Raw genomic sequence first — 27,474 nt, forward strand, 5'->3', positions numbered from 1 at the left:
AAAAAGTATATCAAAGAGGTTATATCTCTATCTCTCGATTTGCTATATACTCAAGCAAATAGAAATTTGCGAGTCTTTATCAAATACTAGAGAGATAACTTGGATGGTACCAAAGACCAATATCCAAGTGTCAATCAATTTAAATCAACAACCAAAAGGTCGGATATTCTAATTGATTGAACAACGCACAACCTGTGATATTTCAATTATATAACAAAATATAATGCAGAAAAGAAATAACACAGACACCAGAATTTTGTTAACGAGGAAACCGCAAATGCAGAAAAACCCCGGGACCTAGTCCAGTTTGAACACACACTGTATTAAGCCACTACAGACACTAGCCTACTGCAAATTAACTTCGGTCTGACCTGTAGTTGAACCCCAATCAATATTACACTGATCCAAGGTACAGTTATGCTCCTACGTCTCTGATCCCAGCATGATGCTACATACTTGATTCCCTTAGCTGATCTCACCCACAACTAAGAGTTTCTACGACCCAAAGTCGAAGACTTTAATAAACAAATTTGTATCACACAGAAAAGTCTACAGTAATAGATAAATCCGTCTCCCACGAATATACCAACGAGTTTTGTTCCGTCTTTTGATAAATCAAGGTGAACAGGAACCAATTGATAAACCAGACTTATATTCCCGAAGAACAACCTAGTATTATCAATCACCTCGCAATAATCCTAATCGACGCAGCGAAAAAAGATATTGTGGAATCACAAACGATGATACGAAGTGTTTGTGATTACTTTTATATATAATGCCTATCGGAGATATCAATATCAAGACAATTATTACAATTGTACTCGTACGATAGAAATAACAAGATCAGATCACACAACTACGAGAAAGTAGTATCTGTCTGTCTTCACAATCCCAATGAAGTCTTTAAGTCATTAACTTGGTTTAGAAGAAGAAACCAAAGGTTAAAGGAGAATCGACTCTAGCTTAGCACAACTAGTATCACACAAAAGGTGTGGGGATTAGGTTTCCCAGTTTCAAGAGTTCTCCCTTATATAGTCTTTCAAATCAGGGTTTGGAATCAATGTTAGCTTGGTAACAAAGCATTCAATATTCACTGTTAGATGAAAACCTGATTAGATTCAAGCTAATATCTTTCAACCGTTAGATCGAAAACTAGCTTATTACACACAAATGAAATGCACGTTTCTAGGTTTGTGTAATCGTACCCAAACTTGTACATTTGTTGGTTCAACAATAGTCAACCAAATGGTTAGCCATATGATCACTTTCATATCAACCATATTCTTCTTCACCATAACTAGTTCAAGTGACTCAAATAAACTAGTTAGAGAGTTGTTCAATTGCAAGGAAATCTTATGTAACTACACAAGACACAATCGAAGCAAAAACGATTTGATTCACTCGAATCGGTTCATGAACTATATAGCCACGGTTTGCAATTTGCATTCCTTAGTTTATATAAGAATAAGTTCACAAACATCATTTTTAGATATAACCTACTCAAGTTCGCGGACTGGATTCGCGGGCTTAAGTTCTCGGACGGAGTTCACAAACTCCAGCAGAAATTCTCGGGACGAAAACTTCCGTCAGTTCGCAGACTGAGTTCGCGGACTTGGCTCACGCCACCATGACGGTTCTCTTGATCAACAAAGTTTGCAAACTTCGGTTCAAGGAATAAGGACTTATATATATATGTGTTTCCACAACAATACTTATATCCTCCAATGGTTATATAATCTAAACTCTCATTTCAATCATTGAAACATTCTTAGAGGACGTTGATATTTTATAGTTGCTATTCACAAACTATTTTTCGTCAAAGTAAGCAATTTTCAAAGTGATTGAAACTTTTCATGAATTTCGTCACTAGGTAAAGATGAACTTGGCTAAAGCGAAAGCTTACCAACACATATTTCGAGAAATAGATAGGCGAGATAAACTCGGCTCGAAATAGCAAATGTATATAATCTAAGGCTATATAGAAAAACGACTCTTGTCTCAAGATAGGAGATAAATAGAATTTTGAGTGATAGATAAGTTCAAGTCTCCACATACCTTTTAGTCGATGAAGATCCACCGGTTCCTTAAGTAGTCCTTCGTCTTGTATGATGATTGCCATGGAGTTCTTGAGCTCAACTACACTTTTTATCCTAGTCCGAGACCTTAGCTATAGTATACTAGAAATCAACACATATAGTTTTGATCACTAACATTGACAAACATGCTTGAGATAGCAACGCATGCGAGTTCGACCGAGCAATGCTCTAACAGGAACAAAAACTCGTAGGTATTTCTTTGGGAGACAGATTTATCTATTCAATAGACTTTCTGTGTGATACAGATTTGTTTATCAAGTCTTTGACTTTGGGTCGTAGCAACTCTTAGTTGTGGGTGAGATCAACTAAGGGAATCAAGTGCGCAGAATCTGGCGTGGTTCTTGAGGCGTAAGGAACGCAACTGTACCTTGATCAGTATGAGATTGATTAGGGCTCAACTACATTCCAGTCTGAAGTTATCTTGGAGTAGGCTAGTGTCTGTAGCGGCTTAATACAGTGTGGTGTTCAAATCTGGACTAGGTCTCGGGGTTTTTCTGCATTTGCAGTTTCCTCGTTAACAAAACTTCTGGTGTCTGTGTTATTTATTTTCCGCATTATATTTTGTTATATAATTGAAATATCACAGGTTGTGCGTTGAATCGATCAATTGGTAAATCCAACCTCCGGTTGTTGATTGAAATTGATTGATCCTTGAACATTGGTCTTTGGTACCGTTCAAGTTATTTCTCTTGTATTCAATCACGCTCGCAAATTCCTATTTGTTTGATTGCGAATTGAATTGAGAAATTGAGATATAACTCTTTGATATACTTTTTCTTAAGATTGAGTCTGACTATCTAGTTGATTCACTTGAAAGTATATTAGAGTTAGTCCATACAGATAGCTAAGCGAAGTATTGGGTGAGGTTGTTAGACCCCCGCTTTTTCAGTTTAGTATAGAGGTGTTTTAGTAGGATTCATAAAAATTCTTTAACCCTACCATTAAACAGGTTTTGAGGTAAATATAATAATTCGGACTCAGACAAGTAATATTTAGATTTCTGACTTATCTTTACAACAAAAAGAAAAAATTACGCATTTATTTTGAAAATAAATAAAATAAAATTATTAGCATGAGGTTGTGGCAGCTAGACCTCAGTTAATGAAAACATTACGCACTTATTTTGTAAGGAAATAAAATAAAATTAGTAGCATGAGGTTGTGGCAGCTAGACCTCAGTTAATTTGATAACTGACAAGAGGCTACATCATGTTTGTCAGGGTGATTCGGGATTTGAATTTTATTTGGTCTTAATCAAGTATTAGAAAGTTCGACTCGAGGTTTAGTATAGAGGTGTTTGAGTAGGATTCAAAAAAAATCTTTAACCCTACCATTAAACAGGTTTTGAGGTAAATATAATAATTCAGACTCAGAAAAGTAATATGTAGACTTCTGATGTATCTTTAAAACAAACAAAAAAAACTTACGCATTTATTTTGAAAAGAAATAAAATAAAATTAGTAGCATGAGGTTGTGGCAGCTAGACCTCGGTTAATTTGATAATTGACAAGAGGGTACATCATGTTTGTCACGCTGATTCGGGATTTGAATTTGATTCGGTCTTAATCAAGTATTAGAAAATTCAGCTCGAGGTTTAGTATAGAGGTGCTTGAGTAGAACTCAAAAAAAAAAATCCTTTAACCCTACCATTTAACAGGTTTTGAGGTAGATATAATAATTCAGACTCACACAAGTAATATTTGGAGAGAAAAAATCATAAAACTATCTATCTCATACACAATGGTCCTTCGCAAAATCATTTCCCTATATATCAAGGACTCGGAAAAAAAACAAATGATCTGACGCTGCACTTGGACTTAGTAATATGTCATATTACTAGTTAGATCCAAACCCCAGTTAATAAGTCACCAAATTATTTGCGAACTTAAGCGAATCAATGGTTTACAGGTTAGATCCATACCCTAGTTAGTAGACTGCCGAGTCATTCTTGAACTCACACGAATCGAAACTCTGAACCAAGTACGTTCCGGATAATTCGCATACGATTTGAATTTCCGAATAATTCGGCTGCTCGACTGCCTAATTCGGGTGGGTGAACCATGATGTTGTGGTAGCTGGATCTCAGTTAATTTGACAAGTAACTATAGGCTATATTGATTTGCGGTTTGAATCTCATTCGGTTTTAATCAAATATTAGAAATTTCGACTCGAGATTTCGTAAAGTGGTGTGTGAGTTGTATTCAAACAAATTCCTTAACCCTGTTATTTTTCAGGTTTTGAGGCAAATATAATAAATCAGACTTGGACAAGCAAAATTTAGAAGAAAAGAAATCATAAGACAATCTGTCTCTCAAGCAATAGTGCTTTGCGAAATCATTTCCCTATAAGCCTACGTATCGAACTTCGAGTCAGACATGGGAAAAAAGACAAACGATCTAACATTTGACTTGGACCAAGCCAAATGCTAGTGAGACCCAAATGCTATTGCGAGTCAGACCCAAAAAGCCAGGAAGTAAGACCATGTGGCAAATGAAGTTTCCAAGCATTCCAAAGAATACGCAAAAACTTTTTCTCCGTACTTCATTTCATTTATTTTGTTGTTCCGTCAACATTTGAGTGCGCGCGATGGTTGTTGACTGTCCAACATCAGTCATCACCTTCACTTCCTCTCTTTCTATACCAGGAGAAGAAGAAAAAAGAAGGAGAAGAAGAGAAAAATCAAAATGGGAACCCTAAACCCAAATCCCCAATCAAATCAATTACCCCCAGGTTACAATCTTCTTCCAATTCTCCAATCAAAAACAATTGGATTCTATCGAATCACAGTTCTCATACTAACATTTTGTTCATACGCTTCATTTCATGCTTCTCGTAAACCCCCAAGTATTGTCAAAAGTGTTCTTACAAACCCTTTAAATAATTCCACATCAAATTCTGGTTCTGATTCTAGTAATGGTTGGGCACCGTTTAATGAAGGAGGAGAACGTGGAACACACAGGTTAGGTGAATTAGATCTTGCATTTCTATCTACTTATTCAATTGGTATGTATTTTGCTGGACATATTGGTGATCGGATTGATCTTCGTTATTTTCTTACATTTGGTATGATTTTTAGTGGGTTTTCAACTATTTTCTTTGGGTTAGGGTATTGGTGGAATATACATAGTTTAGGTTTTTTCTTAATTGTTCAGATTGTTAGTGGTTTGTTTCAATCAATTGGATGGCCTTGTGTTGTTTCTGTTGTTGGGAATTGGTTTGGGAAATCTAAAAGAGGATTGATTATGGGTATATGGAATTCGCAGATGCCGATTGGGAATATATTAGGTTCTGTTTTAGCTTCGTCGGTGTTGGAATTCGGATGGGGTTGGTCTTTTGTTGTTCCTGGGGTGTTTATTATATTGGTTGGGGGCTTGGTTTTCTTGTTTTTAGTGGTTAGTCCTGAAGTTGCAGGATTTGAATGTCCTGGTGATGGAATGGAGATTGAATTGAATAAGTATGAACAAATTCAAAATGAGAGAACAAGTATTAGTAGTAGCATTGTTTTGCAAGAAGAGAATTCGGAGAAAGAAAAAGAAGTTCAATGTGCTGAAGCAAATGTGGAACTACATAAAGTTGATGAAGAAAATGAGGCTGGTCTTCTCCATGCTGAATCTCAGTATTCAGATTCAGATGGGGTTGTGGGTGCGGTTGGATTTCTCGAGGCATGGAGGTTACCTGGCGTCGCACCTTATTCTTTTTGCCTCTTCTTCTCTAAGCTAGTGGCTTACACTTTCCTCTACTGGTTGCCTTTCTACATAAACCATACATGTAGGTATACTCTTATTTAAGTTTTGGTTAATGTCTTTTTGGTTTTATGATTCTTCCAGATTTTATCCAAGTTTTTGTGGCTGTGTAACCCAAGACTTTTACTCATTGTTTTGCCTCTATTTCAAAATTGAAGCTGTTGCTGGTGTCCATTTATCACATAAAATGGCTGGGATACTTTCAACCATCTTTGACTTGGGGGGAGTTGTAGGAGGAATCTCGGCAGGCTATATTTCGGACAAAATCGAGGCTCGTGCAGTAACTTCTGTAATGTTCTTGCTATTTTCAATACCGGCGCTGATCTTGTATAGAATTTATGGGAGCATCTCAATGTCTACAAACATATGTCTAATGTTTATTTCGGGATTGTTTGTGAATGGTCCATACTCTCTTATAACAACTGCTGTTTCTGCTGATTTGGGTACGCAGAGCAGCTCGAATGGCAAAGGGAATTCCCGAGCTTTAGCAACTGTGACTGCAATTATAGATGGTACTGGTTCTGTTGGGGCAGCTCTGGGACCACTATTGACTGGATATATATCAACTAGGGGATGGAATTCTGTCTTTGTGATGCTCATCCTGTCAATTCTTCTTGCGGGTCTTTTTTTGTTTCAATTAGCAAAAGCTGAGGTGATCAGCAAAATGAATGAGAGAAAATGGCTTTGGAACAGGATCACAACTACTCAGTGAAGGAAACACATGATACTGTACGTTTCTTTTCATACTATCAACCTTTCTTGAATTTTCACCATTTCAGTAAAATGTAGGGAAGTTTATGTAATTGATCTTTGGGAAAATAATCAGATTCCAGTTTTGGAGAATATTCTAATTATTTCACATATTTGGATCTGTTATAATTAAACAAAATATTTTATGTAGTTTAAGTTTGCATTTCCGCAAGTCAAGTTAATTCCTTCTACACCATGAAGGTAGATATTGATTCTGATATATTTTATTGGTTCGCTGCAGAAACTAGGATTGCTCCTGGAGGAAATTGCTTAGTTCAAGTCCAAAGATGCTAAGCAATACAGTATTCATTCTCTTCTATATTTGGTATTCAGTGGAAACAAGGTGCATATTATCTTCTTTGAGGGATTGAATCCCATTCAAAACTTAGTTTTAGGACATTGTTGTGGTTGACCAACTTCTTGTTGGGATCTAATTCCATTCATTCTGTCCAATTTTTTAAGGGCTTCTATATCTGCAATACCTATACAACAGAGTGTATAGTGAATAGATGATAATGCCAGTGCATGTTGACTTTTTCATAATATGCTTATTTTCATTGAGTTAGCTTGGAGACAGTAATTTCCCAGACTCAAAAGGATAGATCCTTTTATGTAAGTATATATAAAATAGATGGAGCAGTACTTTATCAAGATTGATGAGATTATATTTCTCTAATTCTAATAATATTGGCAGCTCTCTCGTTTGTAGTGATTGTTAGTAGTAATTTATCAGCCATTTCAAACTTATTTCGCAAATCTATATCTTAATGCAATGGTGATAGAAAAGTCCTGCAGAAGCCAAGGAAATCGATACAGAAAGAGATTGGAAAACACCTAGTGCTAAGCATGAAACTGGTCTTACACACCCACCTGCTTTAAATATTCATTTCCAGATTTGTGTCACTACTTATAGTGGTTGAAGTTTCAGTTGATCATACGGTCGTGCTAATGAGTTGTCTGAAAATTTTAGGTCAACTATCGTTCTCTGATAAAAAAAATTAAAAGCCTGCAAAACATGTTGCAACATAGACATAAACTATGTTTGAGAAATTCTAAAGAATTCAATCTATCGTCTGTCACCGTAATAATCAACAGGACACTTTGTAGGAAACTGACCCACCACTAAGTTCAATAATTCAGAATCATTTAATTTGCTATAAAAAAACTCTCTGTGTTGTTGGTTGTTGAATTTGTCATTTCCTCTTCTTCTTCTTATTAAAACAGTGCTTGTATTTCTTCTTAGACCCCTCTGCTCTCCACATATCTTTCTCTCTCTGTTTCTTTCTTCCTGTCTCTTTCATTCCATGGAAAGAGAACCACTTCTAGCCTCACAAGTTTTTCAAGATGAAGAAATCCAATTCATACCATCCGAGAGAAGAAATACTGGTCTAACAAGATCAACATCTGCTCCTGCTAAGCCTATCATGGGAGACTTCAGAAATATTGATCAAACCCTGGCAGTAAAAAGTAAATATGAATCAAATTCTATAGTTAGACGAGCGTTACTTTTACTGATTATTTATCTACTTGTTGGTGTTGCTATATATATATTCGATAAGGAGAATTTCTCTGGTATTGAAACTCATCCTGTTGTTGATGCTATTTATTTCTCTATTGTTACTTTGTGTACTGTTGGGTATGGTGATGTTGCTCCATTATCACCTGCCACAAAAGTTTTTACTTGTATTTTTGTGTTGATGGGTTTTGGGTTTATAAATATATCGTTAAGGGGGTTAGTAAATTATGCGTTAGATTATCATGAAAATTTATTTGTGGCAAATAGTCGAGTAAATCTGGGTGGAAGGGGGAATAGCAGCAATGGTTTTTTGAGGAACTGCATTTTCGACATAAAAGATGGAAGATTGAGGACAAGAGTGAAGGTTGGATTAGCACTTGGTGTTGTCATATTGTGTATTGGGATGGGTGCTACGGTTTTACATTTTGTTGAGAAGTTTGATGTGCTTGATTCAATTTATCTATCAGTTATGTCTGTTACTACAGTTGGATCCTATGGTGGTAAAGCTTTTAACACAATACAAGGGAGATTATTTGCTTCGTTATGGCTTTTGGTGTCAACTCTCTCGGTTGCTCGAGTATTTTTGTATCTAGCAGAGATAAGGGTTGATAAAAGGCATAGAAGAATGGAAAAGTGGATTTTGCATAGACAAATGACAGTTGACGATTTGGTTGCAGCTGATATCAATAACAATGGTTTCATCAGGTTTGCTATTTTAATCTATATTGTGTACTTATGCTTTTAGTCCATGTTGTAGATCAAACATATAATATGTTAAGTAGCCAATTGCAATAACTATTAAAACTAGGATAAGGAAATTAGACACAAATTAGAGAGCAGTCGAACTCGATAATATTAGAGCTTAAATTTTATGGCACAAGTTCTATTATTGGTGTGGATAGCTTTTGCTGCAGCTCCGAAGTTTTACATCTCCATTGAATGTAAATCATCCTTATCTGACAGTACATTGGTGACTTTCATCCCCATGTAATCTTTTAGCAAGACATTGTAGTTTCCCTTGGCAGAACACCCAGAGATATTTCTTGGTTCCACAGTATTCTTAGAATATGATTTGGGTGAAATCGGTAGCTCAAAGCCAAAAAAAACATCTTAATATTATCCAGAACTTACTCTATGGCATTATTATAAAATACCTTTTAGTTCATTCCATATAATTGTGATGATTGGAAAAACTGTACTTGAAGTACTGATATGTCTACTTTTATGCTTTCAGTAAAGCCGAATTTGCTATATACAAACTCAAAGAGATGGGACTGATCAAGCAGAAAGATATATTGCTAGTCTGCAACCAGTTTGACAAGATTGACCGGAACAACTCCGGGAAGATAACAATATCCGACTTACTACAATGATCTCAAGTAGAAAGTCAACTTCTGTACTTGTATCAGACCTAAGGTTTATCGTGTGTTGTCCATCTTCAGTTCCATTTTGTTTTCGCTTCTTTTGTTTTGTAAATCAGAGGCTCATTTCTCTGGATTATTATCTGCTTTCTGAAATGGTATTAATTCCAAACATAAAACTTATGTACCAGTTCAGACAAAATGTCTTTTTCAAGTTAAAGCATCGATACATAGGATAAAGCAAAGTCATGAAGTGTAGGGCTGTAAGAGTTTTTGAACACATGAAGTGATGCAGCTGCAAAAATGTGATAGCGTTTTAGTGGTTAGAGATAATTTGATCTTTTCTCTACAATTCTGTCTATTTTGATGAGTTACAAGAACTAATTCATTCCCAGGCAAACAAGCACCAAATCATAAATCAGTTTATCTTTTTCTAAGCAAGTAGTAACTAGAGAGATAGAGAGACACAGAGAGGAGGAAGAATGGAGAATGTAATACCTGCAGTGACATTAAATTCTGGAAGTGTGATGCCTATATTGGGTATGGGCACTGCTGCATACCCATTAGTTGAACCAGAAGAAGCGAAATTGGCGTTTTTGAACGCTATTGAGATTGGTTACAGACATTTTGATACAGCTGCTTCTTACCATTGTGAAGGATTTCTTGGTGAAGCTATAGCTGAAGCACTTCAACTTGGTTTAATAAAATCTCGAGACGAACTCTTTATCACTTCTAAGCTCTGGCCCTGTGATGCTCACCCTAACCTTGTTGTCCCAGCTATTCAGAACTCTCTAAGGTAACATATCCCACAAGCCTAATTTTAATTTGTTATAATGCACAATGATAAAATGTTGACATGGTCTTAAACACTAGCTTGCCATAACTAGCGAATTTCCCTCCAGAAAATGTTCTACTAATCTGTTCTTCCACTAGGGATACAGAAGTTAAGAAAGTGAGTGAAATTGATAATAAGTTTCTAACTCCATCAAAATTGTTTCACATGGTCAGTGTATTCATATGTAATCGCAGTAATAGATGATTTTAGTGAAATTGATTATAAGTTTTTTTGTAGGAATCTGAAGTTGAAGAAGTACCTTGATCTATATCTGATACATTTTCCAATAAGCTCGAACCCATCTGCAGGGTTTGCATTTCCGCCACCAAAGGATGCTTTGCTTCCAATGGATTACAAGTCTGTATGGGCAGCCATGGAAGAGTGTCAAAAACTGGGTCTTACAAAGTCAATTGGTGTCAGCAACTTCTCTTGTAAGAAGCTTCAAACCATTTTGGACATTGCTAACATCCCTCCAGCTGTTAACCAAGTGAGCTCTCATTTCTCTATTTCCAGTTTCTTCAATAATGTTTTAACATTAAACAAAGTTTTGAATAATCATTTGTTTCTTCTTCAAAATGTTGTTTATATCGATGTTAAATTCAATTCAAAAGGTGGAGATGAACCCAGTTTGGCAGAACTTGAAATTGAGGGACTTCTGCAAGGCCAACAGTATCATTCTCACTGCTTACTCCCCTTTAGGAGCCAGGGGAACCCCGTGGGGGTCCAACGCAGTCCACGAGGAGCAAGTTTTGCATGAAATTGCTGAGGCTAGAGGGAAAACTCATGCACAGGTCTTCAATTGGAATCATCCTTGATGTCTATAGTGAATTGAAGTCTGGTTACGTACGTATTGAATTTGACTGCGTGAGTTTCAGGTGTGTCTGAGATGGGTATACGAGCAAGGAGTGAGTCTCATAGTCAAGAGCTTCAATGAGTTTGAGGATGAAGGAGAATATGATGATTTTCGACTGGGAACTGACTGAAGATGAACTGCAAAAGATAGGCAAAATCCCACAGAGAAGAGGACTCCCAGGTGATTTTTTTGTCTCGGAAGCAGCACCTTTCAAGACTGTCGAAGAATTTTGGGATGGAGAAATTTGATTCAACATGGTTTTTCTATAGGTCAATCCTACAATCAGATTATGCAACACCATGCTCTAATAAAACATTTGCCTCACTGAAAGAGATCGGAAAATACTTGGTGCTAAGCATGAAAGAGATTGGAAAATACCTAGTGCTAAGCATGAAACCGGTCTTCCACATCCACCTGCATGAAAAATTCATTTCCAGAATGACATGACATTTTGGTTTGTTTGTCAATTGCTCAGTAATGCTAATGTGTTGTCCAGAAATCTTAAGTTTCACTATCATTCTCTGATTAAAAAGGCCTGCAAAACATGCTGCACCTGAGACATAAACTATGTTTCAGAAATTCTAAAGACAGAATGTAATGTTAAAACGATATCTAAATTTACCATCTCTCTTGCTTCAGAGTCAAAAAATAAGAATAGCACGTGACCACGCGCTCATGGATTCAAAATATTTACGACAAAAAAAAATGTGAGAGAAAAATATAGCAGAGTAGGAAGCTACATTCTGCAATGCTGAATTGCTGACGAGTAAATTCATAACCTCAGTTATCTTAATAGGTGTTCTGCCATTTGAAGTGCCAGTTCAAAGCACAGCTTCTTCAACTATATCTTCCACATCATTTGCAACAGCTAGAGCCTCTTCATCTGTGGGAGGTTGTACTTGTTCGTCCTCAGGCAATGGCTCCTCCACATAATCATTCTCAAATGCATCAGCTGGAACCTCATAAATCCTCACCTGCGGCTTTGAAGGATCCTTAACAAGCACATACTTCCCCTCCTTCAATTTCATGCACAAATCAACAATTGACTTGACAATTCCCCACATATTGTTCGTGTTCAGGTTGATTTGGGTAGCAAATTCCTTAGGCTTGTATCCAACCACAGATAAAATTGAGTGATTGAAATGATCCCTCGGGTGAACTCTAGAAACATACCCCAATTTCATCATATCAGCACTTGCCAGTAGTGCTTGAGCAGTCCACTTAGCCAATTTGTTAGCATTATTCTTAAGTTCTGTAGCCAAAACTGCTCCTCTCTGAATTTCCAACTTCTTCCTCCAGTCAATACCCGAATACTTTGGATCAAATTCATTAAGAGCATTCAAGGTCATAAACGATTGTTGCCCATTAGATTCCGCAGCACTCTGAACTTCACACCTAGCTACAAGAAACATATTATCATCAAGCTTCCACCTTCTATAACGATACGCTGCACATGCAACTTCTTCACCTTCACCAGCAAATGGATTTGGCTCGTCAAATTCAACCTTACTACCATTCCTAACCAAAACCTGCTGCGAAAAGTTCTGATTAATGTAAGCAGCTTCAACACTCAACGAATACGCCGAATTAATATCCTCTTTAGCTTCAGGCAATGCTACTTCTTGACAAGTCTCATTAACCGATAACAAATCAAGCTGAGACCCATCTCTCTTATCGAAAAACAGCTTATTCCAAACACGCTGAACCACAATATCCCAAGAATAAACAGACCTTGGTGCACACATCAATGTAGACAAAATCGAATCAGTAGCGAACACAGTCGCTTTATCTTCGTTAGCGAGTCGACGAATAACAGGATCATCAGTAGTAGTAACCTTAAAGAAATTCCTATTCTTAAACCTCTCCAAACGTTTTTCATTCTTAGGGTTAATCCTATCATAACTACGATCATACGATTCTAAAGCACCACAGATTAGTAAATCCTCAGGTTCTTGTACCGAAAACGATAATTTAGAGAAACTCGAAAACGGGATTTGATCTAACATGTTCCATTCAGGTTGAATATCAACAGATGATTTAAAAACTACAGATTCACGACGAGAATTATGATTATTATTGTGATTACCAGATCGATTGTAAAGACGATCACGTCTAGCTCGCTCTTTCTCCTGTTCCCGTTTCTTAGCTTCAACCTCTTCGTCGCGACGCTGTGGAAGTTGACGTTGGTGTTGAAATCTCCATCTAGGAACGAACTTAGGTCTTGATGGTGCTTTTCCAATAACTTCATGGAATGGATTTGAAGCAGCATCATCATCATCAACAGGTATGGAATCGAAGACGGAACCTTGAGCGCTGTTGCGGTTTTTGTTGTTGTTGTAGTTTCTAGTCCAATCTGCAATTCGACCTAGTTTTTCAGAACGATTGAAAGGAAGAAAAGGAACGTTTGGTGGATGATTGGGGTGGAGTTGTGATGGTGTTTCCGGTGGTCCCCAACCGCCGGCGTTGAATGGAACTGCACCTACTTCGAATTCTGTCATCTTCTTTTCTTTGATCGGCAATGTTCAGTAATGGATGGAAGATGGAGAGGATATTAATCAGTAATGGAAGATGGAGCGGAGATATTAATAATAGGAGTAGGGTTTCCCAGATTGCAATATATATCGGCATAGAAGTTCAATTAAGGAAGGTGGTGAGTTTAGCGGTTGTAGAAACATCCGCTATCACGCACGCACCGAGCATGCACTAACACTGTGTTTGTGACCAACGGGGGTTAGCCGAATTGGCCAGGGTGGAACTCCCACGTTATAAGTTAAGAGTGCTGACTGATAAAAAGAAAAATGTTTGTTTGTTTTTTTTCCGGGATCAGTGACTCAACTAGATCCGACTGTAATCACCTGAATCCAGCTCAATACGTTTTTTTTTTTTTTGAGTCATGACTTAGTTTAATGAGTCATGAGCATTTTGTTACCCAACTCAAACGGGTTAGGTAACAGATTTGACTCAAAATAAAAAACAAATGGTATGAATCCAGACGCCGCGAACAAACATACTGTGGGTCGTGTTTATTGTACACTCGAGTGGGACGAAACAAAAGCCCGAACTTTCCATGGATTCAGCATAAAGAAAGTGTCGGAGGAACAAAAAAAATGCTCAATTATGTATGCGTAATGACATGAGTTGTGTACGGTAATTGGTGGTCAAATGGAAACACCCGTCGTATGTGGAAAACAGGAGCAACAAAAGAAGATGATGATGGTCTTCGTTCTTTGTTCAGGAGGGAAAAACCTCTATCCCTTCAGTCAATAAATAGACAGTTCTTTTCTGACCTTCCTTTAAACATGCCTAACTAGAATTCTGTCAGTTATGAATCTGAACTTCGACGAGTTTTTCCTCTTCTTTGCTTTATCTTCCTCTCTGTATCTCCCTCTTCTCTCTTCCCTTTGAGGCTTCTTTGATATCAGTTCTTCTTTGGCCTTCACCGCCTCGTGTGCTTTTCTCTTCTCATTTTCCTTCTGCTTCTTCTTCTTCATCTGTACAGTAACCACATTAGAAGCAACTTGACTGACTTCAGTATACTGTACATAACTATATTTCGGTAAGAGCATCAGCAGAGCCATCAATAACAACCATAAAAAAACAGTTAAAATGGGAACCAAAGTTTTCTAACATCAATTTGTTCCACACGATAAAGTATGTTTTCCTCATCATGATCACCCTTGAACTATAATCTTCTCAATGCAGAAATATTTAACCCTACTTGCCGTTCCTTTAAAATCAAGAGCAAGGTATAGGTGGAGGAAGACAGGATAACAGTGGAAAATTATTTATAGAAGTACCACAAATACAATAATAAGACAAACCAGCCTTCAGTATCTGCATGTGGACACTAAGAAGCACAGATAAATTATGTATATGAAACAGGTTGTGCGAGAATATACGCTATCCTAGATAAGATACCATATACAAAATTGCTCGAGTCATCAATGTGAATCAATTACCCACTGGATAACCTTGAAAATGCACAAATAATGTTGTCTGCATATTACAGAAAACCGGGGCAACTGAAAGATTGCTAGACAAAGTCGGAAAGAGGAATAGTAATTCAAGTTTATCTGATCATTTGCCTAAAGAGCCTAACCACCTAACAGCTGAATTGTTTCAGTTGTAATCATAAGATTGCTGCATTCAAGAAGCATGACATTCCAAAATAGGAATTCTACATAGACTGCGATTTGTGACCAAATATTATGGGAGGTAGCTGGATCAGCCTAGAAGTCCATACCTTTTCCTTTTTCAACAACTGAAGCTCAGTGACAAAAGCACGAATTTTGCGCTGCCTGGGTTCTGTGATCACAGCACGTAGCTTTCCAAGCTTCTTCTTACAAGGGAGATCCTTGGGTTTTGATTCAAATGGGAGTAAAGATAGTAATGTATTTGGGATTACCATCGGATTGAACTTTCTTGGTTTCCGTTCATTTGGCTGTACACAAAAAAGAAAAAAAAAAGGTCAGATATGAAAATTGAGAATTTATAAGTCGTGCACTAAAACCATTTCTGAGTTTGCTTTAGGAGGGCAACCTTGTAGAGTGAATCCATGTTAACAGGAATAGGGAGATTATGCTTTCGCCGCAGCTGAGCTACTGTTTTCATGAGCTGCAAGGCACGATCACGCAGTTGCAGGGCCGTGGTTAATGGGTGGAAGAAACGTGGAACCTCAACTTGAGTCCACGCACGCAAGAAAACAATATCGCTCATAAGAATCCTGTCCTCAAATGTGCATCTAGCAATCCCTTCTTTAGCTTGACCTCCCTTTCTTTTGGGTTTATTGCCAAGCTCTTCTTTAGCGGCCTGCCAATAACAATACAATTAGAAACACGAGAAACTGGCTTCACAGAAAATTTGGATCTTCTAATACAGCAAAATAGGCCGGGAGTACACAATTCAAGATAGGAATGTCAACAATACGGAAATTTACTTTAAAAAAGAAAGAGTTCTTGGCTTCTTACTGCACTGCACATTAGCCAAGGTTCTGAGTTCTAACATAACAGACCTCTGGGGACCACATAAGTGATCCAATGGTTGACTTACTTTAAGAGTGATCGGAACCCATTCTTTCGGAAAACTAGCATCATGTTGAAATTTAAAATTAAATGCATTGCAAACTATTGTTCTAGATCTTAGATACAACTAGCAACATGCAAGAGAAAATACAAAGGAACGAGATATGTTTCTACATTAGCACACCAACCTTTTTAACCTGCCCCCGAATTCCACTCACAGTCCGAATTGCTGCACCCTCAAACCTAGCGATTTCAAGATTTGATGTAAACATGTCCTTGATAAAAGCAGTTTTCTTGAAGATCTTGCAGGGAGTTCCAACTAGCTTGATTTTCTTCACTATCTTCGTAGCATGGTTAAATTCAAGTATGACAGCAGTTGCTGTAATCTGAAATGCTGCCTGAGGATTCAAATGCAAACCATTCAGCAAACAAAATAAAAATGCAGCAAGCGGAGAAATTGTTACATATATTTTTTACATCATACTGTATCATTGAAGGCATCATCTACCACAATAAAAGGTCAAATCATCCATGCTTCTGATAAAAATAAATCTCAGGAAAGTTTTTTCTGGTTCTAAGCCAGATACTTCCGGAAGTCAAGGATAAGTAATACGAACATAAAGTTCTGTAACTGTTTTAGTGGATTGTTCCCATCTAATTAGCAATAGAAATTAAACAGGAAAATTAATAACAAGAACGATATTCGTAAGCTCAAGTAGAATACATCAGACCTTGTTGTTTGCAACACTCTGTACAGCAACTACTCCGGTATTGGGAGGTGCAAGGGGCCCCCAGAATGTAGCGAGACAGTGCACGTGTTCGGGAGTGTATTTAAGCATTCGATGCCTTCCATTGCTGTCTTCGATGGCATAAACAGGCATGGTCTGGAAACGTCTCCAACCAATTGAAACAATGATTGGATCTCGTCTTCAATACCTTCCCGTGCCATCTATGTCGTTTCAGTCTCACCTGAAAGAAACCAGGAAGTCCAATTGCACACATGTTACAAACAGATACACAAAGTGCGTGATCATAGAGGCCATGAAAGATTATTCAGTTGGGTTAACAAGAAATAGTCATAATATCTTACTATTAAATTTTATTCAACAATGAACTTTCGCCCATTTAAGCGACTAACAAAGTTCAAAAGCATAACAAGAAAAATCAAGTTGATCTGTAAAAGCATCGAAGCTGATAGATGTATCCTTAAAATAGGAAAGACTAAAGTGGAGTGACAACTGCACAATGACAATGGATTTTTCAAAATAGCATTTTCAATTGATAAATTTATGGTGATGGAAACGAAATGCAGAGAACATGCAAGAGATGCTGTTAAGGAGCAGCGGGAGTTAAAGTTAAATGCGTAGCGAAGCAAACTAACATGTGCTGAAACTAACTGCTGTCCTTCGGTTGATTTGTTCATAAGCCCTCTGATCAAGACATCAATGATTACTGGGTGAACTTTTTACGAGTTCAGGCATGAACAAAGCATCTCTAACTAAGCATAGCCATCATACGAGTTGGTCACATATCGGTCACGTTCAATGCATCCAGCTATAACCCTTGCACAAAATTGAATTGTGATACATAGTTAAGAACCAAATTAACTAACATGTCTTAAGACTAGAAGCTATAGATGCTGGGGTTCTGTTGTTCTTCCCTCTGATCAATACGATCAATGACTATCGGTACCTTCTCTTTCAAATGAGTTCAACCATGAGCTAAAGCATCTCTAAAAAGGTGTAATCAACGAACGGGTTGGTCACACACTGGTGAGGTTTAACACATCCAACTATAACCCTTACACAAAATAGGAATTATCAAGAAAATGTTGTGCAGAACATATCATAATTCCAGACTGGTATAGCCAACTATTTAATAGGTAACATTCTTCGAAGTAAATCGCTTTGCAATATTCAAATAAAGAACTTAGAGAAGGAATAAAAACCTGCATATATCCAGGATTTTCCTCTCCAAGACTGATACCTCCGATGAGAATAGGATGACAGGGATCAAAATTCTGAACCATCTCATAAGGAACAGCATGCACCTCCAACCTCAAATAAGCCCCTGTTCGGAAACCCTCAATCTCCGGGCGGGTAAGCTCATCAAAATCTTTGATTTGATCTATATTCCTCTGTTTCCGGATTTCAACCTCCTCCTTCAGCTGCAATATCCAAATATATTAACAACAGCATGTCACAAACTCAAATTTTTTGCAGTATGAAGCCAGTTTACCTTGTCATAATAATCAGAACTATTAGTTTGTGGCCGGTAAAACTTGGACCCATCTTTTATTTCAGTGCCCTCGTCTGGCGATGCAGAACCTTCACGCGTAAATCCCAGTTAAGGTATACATAAATATTTCTGGGTCACAATCTTACGAAGAAAATGCATGCTGACTCAAAGGAACTAAAAAGTCAAGATTTTTTAATCAGGATTTTAGGATGGTAATAATTCCCAGTTCCAGTCCAATGATGGATAGGGGAAGAAACTGCAATATCATTAGGAGAAAGGATATGAATCAAATTTTGCACGCAGTGCCAGCTTCTTAAGCCTCCACTGCTCAGCTTTGGGGTCAACATCATCCATTGCATCCGTTGATACATCAGGCTCTACATGATCCCCATACTTCTCTCCTGTTTCTAAATCTTCAAACTCGCCATCAAGAGAAGTATCATCCCCCCATTCATATCAGAGGCTACAGCTCTACGGGCTGCCTTGGACCAATCTCTGGTGACAAAGCGATCACGAATAGTTTCAATAAGTTCTCCAGCTTTCCAGTCTTTAAGTTTTCCACCAAATAATTTAGAAAAATCCTCTGAAGAAGCATCATGACTCTCCAGTCCATCTCTTGAATTCTGCAACATTGGGAGCGACAACAATTTGCATATGAGATGAGCTTTAGTTTGACAAGAAGTAAAAATTAAAATTGCACCTCCCAGTAGCCATTAGGCCCATCACAATCCAGCTTATATTCGTTGACTATTAAAAAAAAATGTAGCTTCTATATATGATATTAATAGAAGAACTATAATGAGTACCTTTGTCATCTCTCCTTTTAGCTTAAAGAATTCATCACCTTCACTTTCTTCATCTTCACGACTACCATGTCCTTCAGCGACGGAGGTTGTTGACTTCCCCATATATTTCCCATATACAAGTTTCATGAGATTAGTACCGTTCCTTGATATGGTTCTCTCTATCAACGATTTTTTCCACTTGGAGGCATTCCCCAACCCATCATCTTCTATGAGATACGTAAGACAAGGTGGAAGACCGAAACACAAAAGAAAGCATCAGCAAATAGAAACCTATATATTTATTCTTGCTTTCAAAAAAAATTGAGGCATTGATTACGAGAACCTTAAAAAGGGGGAAGAGAAGGAATTGGATTGTAAGTTAAAGCTTCGGTTCCATATTCACACTTTCATTGACTGTATGGAATTACAGGTTAGAAAGTACCATTTTCTGTATGGTCCTCTTCATCCTGATCTGAAAATTCTGAACCTCCAGATGAATGCCAACCATTACCGTCTCTGTTGTCCTCCCCATCTTCGTCTTCAAAATCCTAACATGAATCAAGAGTTAAGACAGTACGCCACAAATACAAGGTGTACTTGCATAAAGAAGTTGTAATAATGAAACCATGGACAAAGACAGGGGTGGAAAACAAAGACAGATGCCAAAATCCAAAGCCCAGTGATGTGACGATGAACTTAAACAAATATATTGCATTCTCTTTATCAAACTAACTGATATGAATATATCTATTTCCACGGGAACGTTAAGAATCACCGAACAGAGAACCCCAAAGGTAGAGCATATAGATATCAAAATAAACTCATGTTGACAAGATTGTGGCCTTTTGGTGATCCAGATAAATAGATAATAAAAATTCATTGTTTTGCAAAAATTAAAATAACTGCTGTCACTACCCTCAGATTAACAGCACTTCCAAAGATTGCTTTTTTCTTCTTACCCTTCCATTGGGGAACTCAATCTGCTCTTCTACCTTAGGCTTAGAATCATGTAACATATCAGCACCCCCATCTTCTACTGAAGAGCCATCGCCTACTGTATCATAACCATCATCCTCATTTTCAGCACTTCCAAGCTTTCTGCCAGTGTTGCCTTCGTCATCCACATCATCTTTATCATCAGACACATTATTTCCTTCCAGGAAAGCAACTTGGCCTTCATGTCTATCTTCTGAATTACTACTGAAAACAGAAATACCACTGTTTTTTAATTTCTCATCAATGGAATATTTAGTATCTTGAAGTAATTTTACCAACTCCTCGCCCACGTCACGATCATTTCCTAGTATAGAAGAATTTCAGTAAACAAAAAAAAATATTGAAAACAGCACAAAACTGATTACAGAAAATCTACGTAACACTAACACGTGCTTGACAGAAGGGATTTAGTTTCTACTCTCAAACAATCATACTACCGGTGTGTGGAGAAGTATCTATAAGGTTTACACATAATGGAGCTAAGTATCACCTTTTCGAACAGCTTTCCCATTTGCCTCAACATTAGAAAACTGAACAGAGTGATCAGGAATCTCTATGTATACCGCATCCTTGTCATAGAGAAGATCCCCAAGAACAGACATAGGCGCATAAAAGAGTCTTTCCTTGTCCCGCAACCCCTTTTTGTTTTGGCAGCAGATGGTAAAGGGCACGGATCGGCTAAACTAGTAACACCAGCTAGCGGGAAATCACCAACACCAGCAATATGCACCTGGAAGATATGAACTTGAATCAGTCCATCTACTTGTAGCATAAAATGCAAGCAAAACATGTAGCACCAATACCGGAAAACAACAAGTACATATGTTTGCAACAGAAAAAACAGGACAGCATATATAGAAGTTTCACATAGTGGGAATCCGACAGTTGATAGTCATTTTTCTTAGCATCAAAAGCTAACAGAACTAATATTAACTGACTTAATAAATAAAAGCAAAATATCTAAGACTAGGGAACCCATTTTCGTTTTTACCTATGGCATATATAGAGAAATTACTTTTTATTTATTTCTTCACATTAAGTAGGTCTTTTACAGGTTTATAAAATATGAACAAAATTACATACTAGATGAGAATGTGTCTCTGCTTGTGTGTAAAACCATGAGCAATATGTTATTCAGAAGTATGTTATATCAATTAGATATTCTCTTACTAACATAACAGTCAACAGAACAAACATAATACAATACTTATGATACATGATAAAGCAACAAAACAAGAAGAATGTGTTGACAGAGGTCATCTCTATCATGTAGCCTGATGAGCTAAAAGGATGTTTGCCATTCAATGCGCCAATAAATTATACTGAGATTTGAGGTAGCCAAGGTAATCTGGCTTAAATAAGTACCTTGGTTCCTTTCTTAATATTACAACCTCGGACATAACCATATAAAGTTATGTTCCTGTCGCATTTTTTGTCCATGTGCACTCTATCTGGAGAAGTAACATCTTCAAAACGATCTACCAGCACATATGGATGTGCAGCTCGCCATGATAAAGGATGAAATTTCATAACTGATATGAATCTTGCCAGATTGTGAACTTCACATTTCGCATACCTGTAATCGTAGACAGGATATAAAACATGATGGACGAGCAGCTTTATATGAGTTTACTGTTCAACTTTTATTTTATTTTCTTTTGTTGAGCCCCTTGAATTTAAAATTGGCTAATAGTATGGTGAAATGTTATACAACAGAAAAACGAATTATATAGTGCTGCTTTACTATATTCATTTCAGATAAACTTACCCCCCATGGATGAGACCAGATAAGTAGAACAGTTTTGCTCCATCATAGATTTCAGTCCAGAAACGATGCTTGAGGTGCTGCTTGGTTTTTCTAAGATTTTTTACATCTTTGACCTTGTCCAGATGTGTAAGCACCCCCATAACCTTTGGAAAGCCGTGAACTTGTAACATGTTAAGGAACTCAAATGTTTCCTCTAATAGCAAAAGCATTTTCCAGAATAAGAAAACTCTAGCAACTAGCTTCTTAAAAAAATGAAAATACTTCAAGAAGTAACAAATGCAACCAGAAAAAAAAAGAAGAAAAAAGATTCTAACATTTATCCATAGACAGAATAACTTTCATTCCAATGTGAACAAAGGCTGAGATTTGCGTAACAATGATACAGGTACGTAAATTGGTGTCAGATACTGGGATAAGGTGTCTGTCACTGTCAGCTAAAAAATTGCGGCCAAGGTTGTACATATACAGTTATACACACTTACTTGTTTCAGCAAAAATGTGATTTAGTTTCTAGTTACAGATGTATGCAAGATATTATAACAGATTCACAGAAAAGTATAGGTATTCAGACAAAATTACAGTGAGTACAAGAACATACAGCTACAATTAGAATGTATGAGTAACCGCAAGGTATTGACACGGGCAAATGGGGCGTCATTATGTAAAAGTAAACTGAAAAAAGAAAGTAAAACTCTGGTAAAGAACCATGTAACACTTAGATAGTGTTTCTTAACAATCTGAAATAAATTGGCCTCTTACGAAAGAATGTTCAATAAAAATATGATTAACCAAATAGGCAAAGATAAAATTGAGATGCTCGAGGAGTGTGAATAAAATAATTGGAGAAGCTCAACAACCTCTTAAACCATCAAGATGGATGGATTTAGTATCAGGCTATCAGCTATTGAGCCAAACCACAAATTTAATTGCCAGGATACATGCTTTATTTAGGCAGTTTTTTTACTCCAGAACAACGAAGTCAGAGACATTGGTTCTTAATGAGAGAAAACTAGAGTGTCAGGCAAGGAGAGGTAAGCATGAAATCTGGATTCACCAACCTCGGTCAGTTATAAGGTGCAGTTCATTTTCATTATCTTCAGAGATGGTAAGATGTTTATCACAATAAACTTAATGGCAACAAAAAATACAAAACCCAGACTTAACAACCGAAACACAAGTGGGAAAAAAATATCAAAAGAAATATGAAATTCCACATTGGATTGATAGCGAGACAGGATTATCAATGTTTTAAGATTCTTAACTGGTAACAATCTTCAAAATTCAGGAAAATTTATCAATGCAATGAACTCCAGAATTGTAATAGATGGTGAGCATGGGTGATCAGAGGTATTTTAACACTTGAATGTTATTCAAAAATGATGTAAAAGGTAGTAAGTACTGTGAACCTAGGGCTGTAACTATAGAATGTGACTGCAGCTACAACAGTGCTCTCAAAACCATCATTAACGGGACACCGGAATATAGTTAACTCATACAAAAACCTCATTCAGAACTCACTAGAACTTACCATTTCAAACCCGAAACTTCCATCAATTAGTAATAATGCTAAGTCAGCATACTTTGCAGCATCGATCATCCCATTAACATCATTGGGGCCCTCCACAAACTGTAGTCGCCTTTGTTTACCTAACAAGAACATCCAAACAACACATTACCATGCCAATCAAAAACGATAAGTGAATGTAGATCGAGTAATTCAAGACCACAAGCAAATTATACCTGATACAATTGTAATGGGGCCTTTAACTTCATTTAGAGTATGCTTGGTGTAATGCTTTACTAGTGATTTAATCAATACGGACTTGCCAACCTACAACACAAAAATGCCCCAACCACGGGAGGTTTAATCAGCTATTACCGAACGAACCCATAACCTAATTATCAAATTAACCATCAGCTATCAATATAATTACCTTGGGAGGTCCATGCACAACAATAACATACGGAGCTGGTTCTCCAATTGTACGATCAATCGTCGGGACATGCAGTCTGCGTTGCTCTTTCTCGGCAGCTCGGCATTGTAATCTCTTCGCCTTAATTGACGAGTTAAATGCAAATGCCTACAATTGGATAAAGGAAAATACATAGTTAAACCAATGTTACAAACAATCAAGCTATAAAAATTGATCAGCGAGTAACGAAAAGAAAATTTACTTTTGGATTGTGAGTGATCTTCTCTTGAGATGCGTCGTCCCGTTTCCGTTTCTTAGCTTGATCCTTTTTCTCAGATGAAGGACCAGCTTGACGAGATCTATGTGACTTATGAGATTGCTGTTGAGAACTTGAATAAGGAACCGCCATTATAGTTCCTTAAACCCTGGAAAGAAACTCAGAACAACAGTTAAAGGAACTGGTTGCTGTTATTGTTGCTGTTATGATGTTGTGGGTATTTCGCGGCGAGGATGGAGTCTGCCGGTTTGAAGTTGTATAGTTGGTTGGGAAAAAACAGTGGCGGACTGGTATATCACATGGAAGAACCAACTGTGGGACTCGTACTTATTTATTTATTTTTATTTTAACGGCATGTTCGTTTCAAGTAATTGGATTCCCAGGCAATTGCACCAAATTGCTCGAAGGTTTTATTTATTTGACACCTACGTTTTTCTTATTTGCCACTCCCTTTAAATGCCACCCTTATTTATTCTATTTACCACTCATATATATATTTTAGAATATATCCTAAATGATATTCTTTGACTTTTTTATTTACCACCAATATTAAAACCACCCATATACTAAACCAAGGAAACAAACCCTAAAAACAACTATCTTCTTCTCCCCACCACCGTCACCTTCTCCGCCATCTCTACGACTCCACCCACCGATCTCACTTCGCTATTTTTTTAACGAGTTTTTTTCAAATGAGAAGGGAATAACTCAGTTAATTAAGTTGGTAATTCATAGACGCTGTAGAACTGGGATAACTCGTATTATTCTAATCGTAAGATGATTGCTGAAGTTGTTCGGCAGATTTTTTTAATAGATTCATTGTCTTTTTCGGTAGCTCCTAATTCCGCAGAGGAAATGTTTGGTCATCAAGCTAACGAGGAAATGGTGCGTCGAACCCCTAAAGCATCAAGAGAATCTTAATTAATTACTCAACTCCAATCGTCAATTCCTTTTGAAGTATCATGGATGTACCTCTCGACCCAAACTTGTGATACTTTCCCACTTTTGTAGCCGATTGAATATATACAAGGATGATTCATTAAATCTTTACTGGTCAACCACCTTTTTTTTTCTCTAATTAGCTTTAATTTGGGAAGTAAGCTTTACTTGTTGGATGATTGATTCATCTAATTTGCCAAAAATGATTCACCTATTGATTCATTTATTTCTCATTAAAAAAATCATAACCTTTTGGTGAAAAATAATGGTTAGAAAGAGTTTATTAATGAAAAGGGAAATTAGGGAAGAAGAATAATAAGAGTCACTAAAGTTATAGTCAAATTATATTGACTTTTCCACGGGTGGTGATTTGGAAGAAATAAAATTGAAAAGTAAAATTGTTTAGAAATTCTAAGATAGATGGTAAATAGGAAAAGTGTGGGTGGAAAATAGGTGAAACCTTCTTTGAACCGAACAGTGTAAATGAACTTTTTGTAAATAAGAATTTTGATTCCTAGGAATCCAATTCCCTCCAAAATAGTAGAATTCCATTACATTGGTCCAATAGTGCAATGGAATTGGATTCCGGGGTAAAAACAAAGATAATTGAATTACCTCAACCGAACATGATTTTTTAGGATTTGAATTGCATTCCTTAGAATCCAATTCCAAGAATTGGATTACCCCATAATTGGATTCCTAGGTTTTCAATTCCCCCAACCGAACGGGCTATAAATATATTTTGATTTATGGGATAAGTATTATTACATGAAACTACTAGTTGAAGCCTAACAAGCTAAGCTCCAACGACGTTCCACTACATTAATTGAATACGAGGAACCATCCAAGAGAGGCGAAGCGGATAGGGGGCATAAGAGGGGCAAGCTAAACTCTATCTTCCATGTCAAATTCTGCAATACTGCGCCATTGATGACTCGAACTTGTGACCTCCTGGAGCGCATCAACATTTGAGGAACGGGGATGACCAGCTGAGCTAGCTACCCATTTTTATTTTTGAACCATGAAATTCTTATTAATAAGTAAGTAACGATTGTACGAGGGTTTTATTTATCGGATAAAGTCATCTATTACAATTTGATTAATGCGAGATGGGTTATATGGTATGAATCGATGTTGAGAGGTTTTTATCAACTGTCTGCAGCAAGATTTGCTAGTTCGTCCGTCGTTTAATTTCCTTCCTTATAGTTGTGTTGGATGGTGCATTGTGGAATTTGGCTCATGTTCAATTCGATATCTGTGATCATTCCCAAGATGTACCATGCTGGTTCATCGACTAAAGTTAGGAAATGAAGTAGGTTTTCCGAGTCAATTTCAAATTGTACTTTTGGCCATCTGCGTTCTTTTGCTTTCTTTAATGCTATGAGTATTAGTGCAATGTTGATTACTAACGGTTGCACTACCGCTAACAAATTTCTAGTGTCTCCTCTCTGTATACGAAATTTTTTCATGATATTCCAAGGTGTCATCGCGCTACTATGTCTGTGTTGATCTTGATCCAGTCCAAGCTAGGTTTCATCCAACACACTAAAATTGGTGTAGACGTTCGTGCTTCATTTTCAGGGTTTATGTGTGTTGGCATTCCAAGTAACACAGGGTTTTTTTTTATACCCAAGAAAATTGTTGTTCAAGACTGAGAGCCAGTTGTGTTGTGTTTCCTAGGTTTGACTGTGATTGGCGATATATAAATTCATTCCTGGCTATCCAAAAAAAAAAAGTGTTGATAGTGGAGTGTAGCTTTATTTGTAGAAATTTGTGAGATTGTTGTATGAAGGATCAGAATGTTGGGGAGATTCTGAACAGTGTTTGAGTAATTAGGTAGTCTCGTCAAAAGTATGTTCCATGAGGCTACAACAACTTGACAGTGAAGGATTATCCGACCAGTAGTTTCCGGAGCATAATATCTATTTGAGTCAGTGAGGTGGATATGGTTTAGAATTCTATTTTATATATTAGTAAAGTACGTGGATGTCAGATAGCTATTATTAGTTGTCAACTCTGGGTGACATTGATTCATTAGTTGAAATACAATTGGTATTTGTTAAATTCGGAAATAAACATTCATCGCTTATCTTAAGGATTTTCGAATTTGGTAATAACTTGTCTTCCGAACAAGCCATGTCATAACAATATTAATAGTGGATCTTGTATTCTTATAACTCAGCCCGTGACCCACAACTTAAGTGTTTCGGAACCCAACTTTAATAGATAAAATTAATCTAATTAGGTGAAATATTTTGGTTGGAATTCGTTTGAAGTCTTATTTGGGATCAAGAAGCCTTTAGTAGTACCGTTGTTGGAAACTAATATAAGTCCTCACCTCGAGCATGATCTGAAGAGAATAACTTAACATAGGATAAGACGAG

The 27,474-nt window shown here is 37.0% G+C and overlaps 3 protein-coding genes and 2 pseudogenes across 5 annotated transcripts; 3 read left to right on the plus strand and 2 right to left on the minus strand.

Moving 5' to 3' along the window:
• The first annotated feature begins 4,660 nt into the window (after positions 1-4,660).
• Positions 4,661-7,237, plus strand: LOC113349243 (putative glycerol-3-phosphate transporter 5). Of its 2 annotated transcripts, XM_026593176.1 has the most exons (4): positions 4,661-5,863; positions 5,997-6,127; positions 6,290-6,567; positions 6,830-7,237. In XM_026593176.1, exons 1-3 carry the CDS (start codon positions 4,780-4,782, stop codon positions 6,548-6,550), a joined length of 1,476 nt encoding a protein of 491 aa, XP_026448961.1. In that variant the 5' UTR covers positions 4,661-4,779; the 3' UTR covers positions 6,551-6,567; positions 6,830-7,237. The 2 variants fall into 2 exon arrangements, with proteins under 2 accessions (XP_026448961.1, XP_026448960.1); XM_026593175.1 differs by having other exon boundaries at positions 5,997-6,567.
• A 229-nt stretch (positions 7,238-7,466) lies between these two features.
• Positions 7,467-9,679, plus strand: LOC113349245 (two-pore potassium channel 5-like). Of its 2 annotated transcripts, XM_026593178.1 has the most exons (3): positions 7,467-8,160; positions 8,590-8,809; positions 9,339-9,679. In XM_026593178.1, exons 1-3 carry the CDS (start codon positions 7,893-7,895, stop codon positions 9,475-9,477), a joined length of 627 nt encoding a protein of 208 aa, XP_026448963.1. In that variant the 5' UTR covers positions 7,467-7,892; the 3' UTR covers positions 9,478-9,679. The 2 variants fall into 2 exon arrangements, with proteins under 2 accessions (XP_026448963.1, XP_026448962.1); XM_026593177.1 differs by having other exon boundaries at positions 7,467-8,809.
• Positions 9,680-9,803: 124 nt separating this feature from the next.
• LOC113349246 lies at positions 9,804-11,668 on the plus strand (annotated as a pseudogene).
• Positions 11,669-11,802: 134 nt separating this feature from the next.
• On the minus strand, positions 11,803-13,841 carry LOC113349242 (eukaryotic translation initiation factor 3 subunit D-like). The gene has a single exon (XM_026593174.1). It carries the CDS (start codon positions 13,649-13,651, stop codon positions 11,975-11,977), a length of 1,677 nt encoding a protein of 558 aa, XP_026448959.1. The 5' UTR covers positions 13,652-13,841; the 3' UTR covers positions 11,803-11,974.
• Positions 13,842-14,201: 360 nt separating this feature from the next.
• LOC113352049 lies at positions 14,202-24,402 on the minus strand (annotated as a pseudogene).
• Between the last annotated feature and the right edge of the window lie 3,072 nt (positions 24,403-27,474).

Source organism: Papaver somniferum, chromosome 2 (genome assembly GCF_003573695.1).
Source record: "Papaver somniferum cultivar HN1 chromosome 2, ASM357369v1, whole genome shotgun sequence".
NCBI classification, from domain to species: domain Eukaryota; kingdom Viridiplantae; phylum Streptophyta; class Magnoliopsida; order Ranunculales; family Papaveraceae; genus Papaver; species Papaver somniferum.

Excerpts from the sequence above, each read along its gene's own strand:
- LOC113349242 (XM_026593174.1), bottom strand. The coding sequence starts at position 13,651 with ATGACAGAATTCGAAGTAGGTGCAGTTCCATTCAACGCCGGCGGTTGG.
- LOC113349243 (XM_026593175.1), top strand. The coding sequence starts at position 4,780 with ATGGGAACCCTAAACCCAAATCCCCAATCAAATCAATTACCCCCAGGT. Across the intron at positions 5,864-5,996 it reads TTTCTACATAAACCATACAT|CTGTTGCTGGTGTCCATTTA; the intron begins GTAGGTATACTC and ends TCAAAATTGAAG.
- LOC113349245 (XM_026593177.1), top strand. The coding sequence starts at position 7,893 with ATGGAAAGAGAACCACTTCTAGCCTCACAAGTTTTTCAAGATGAAGAA. Across the intron at positions 8,810-9,338 it reads AATAACAATGGTTTCATCAG|TAAAGCCGAATTTGCTATAT; the intron begins GTTTGCTATTTT and ends TTATGCTTTCAG.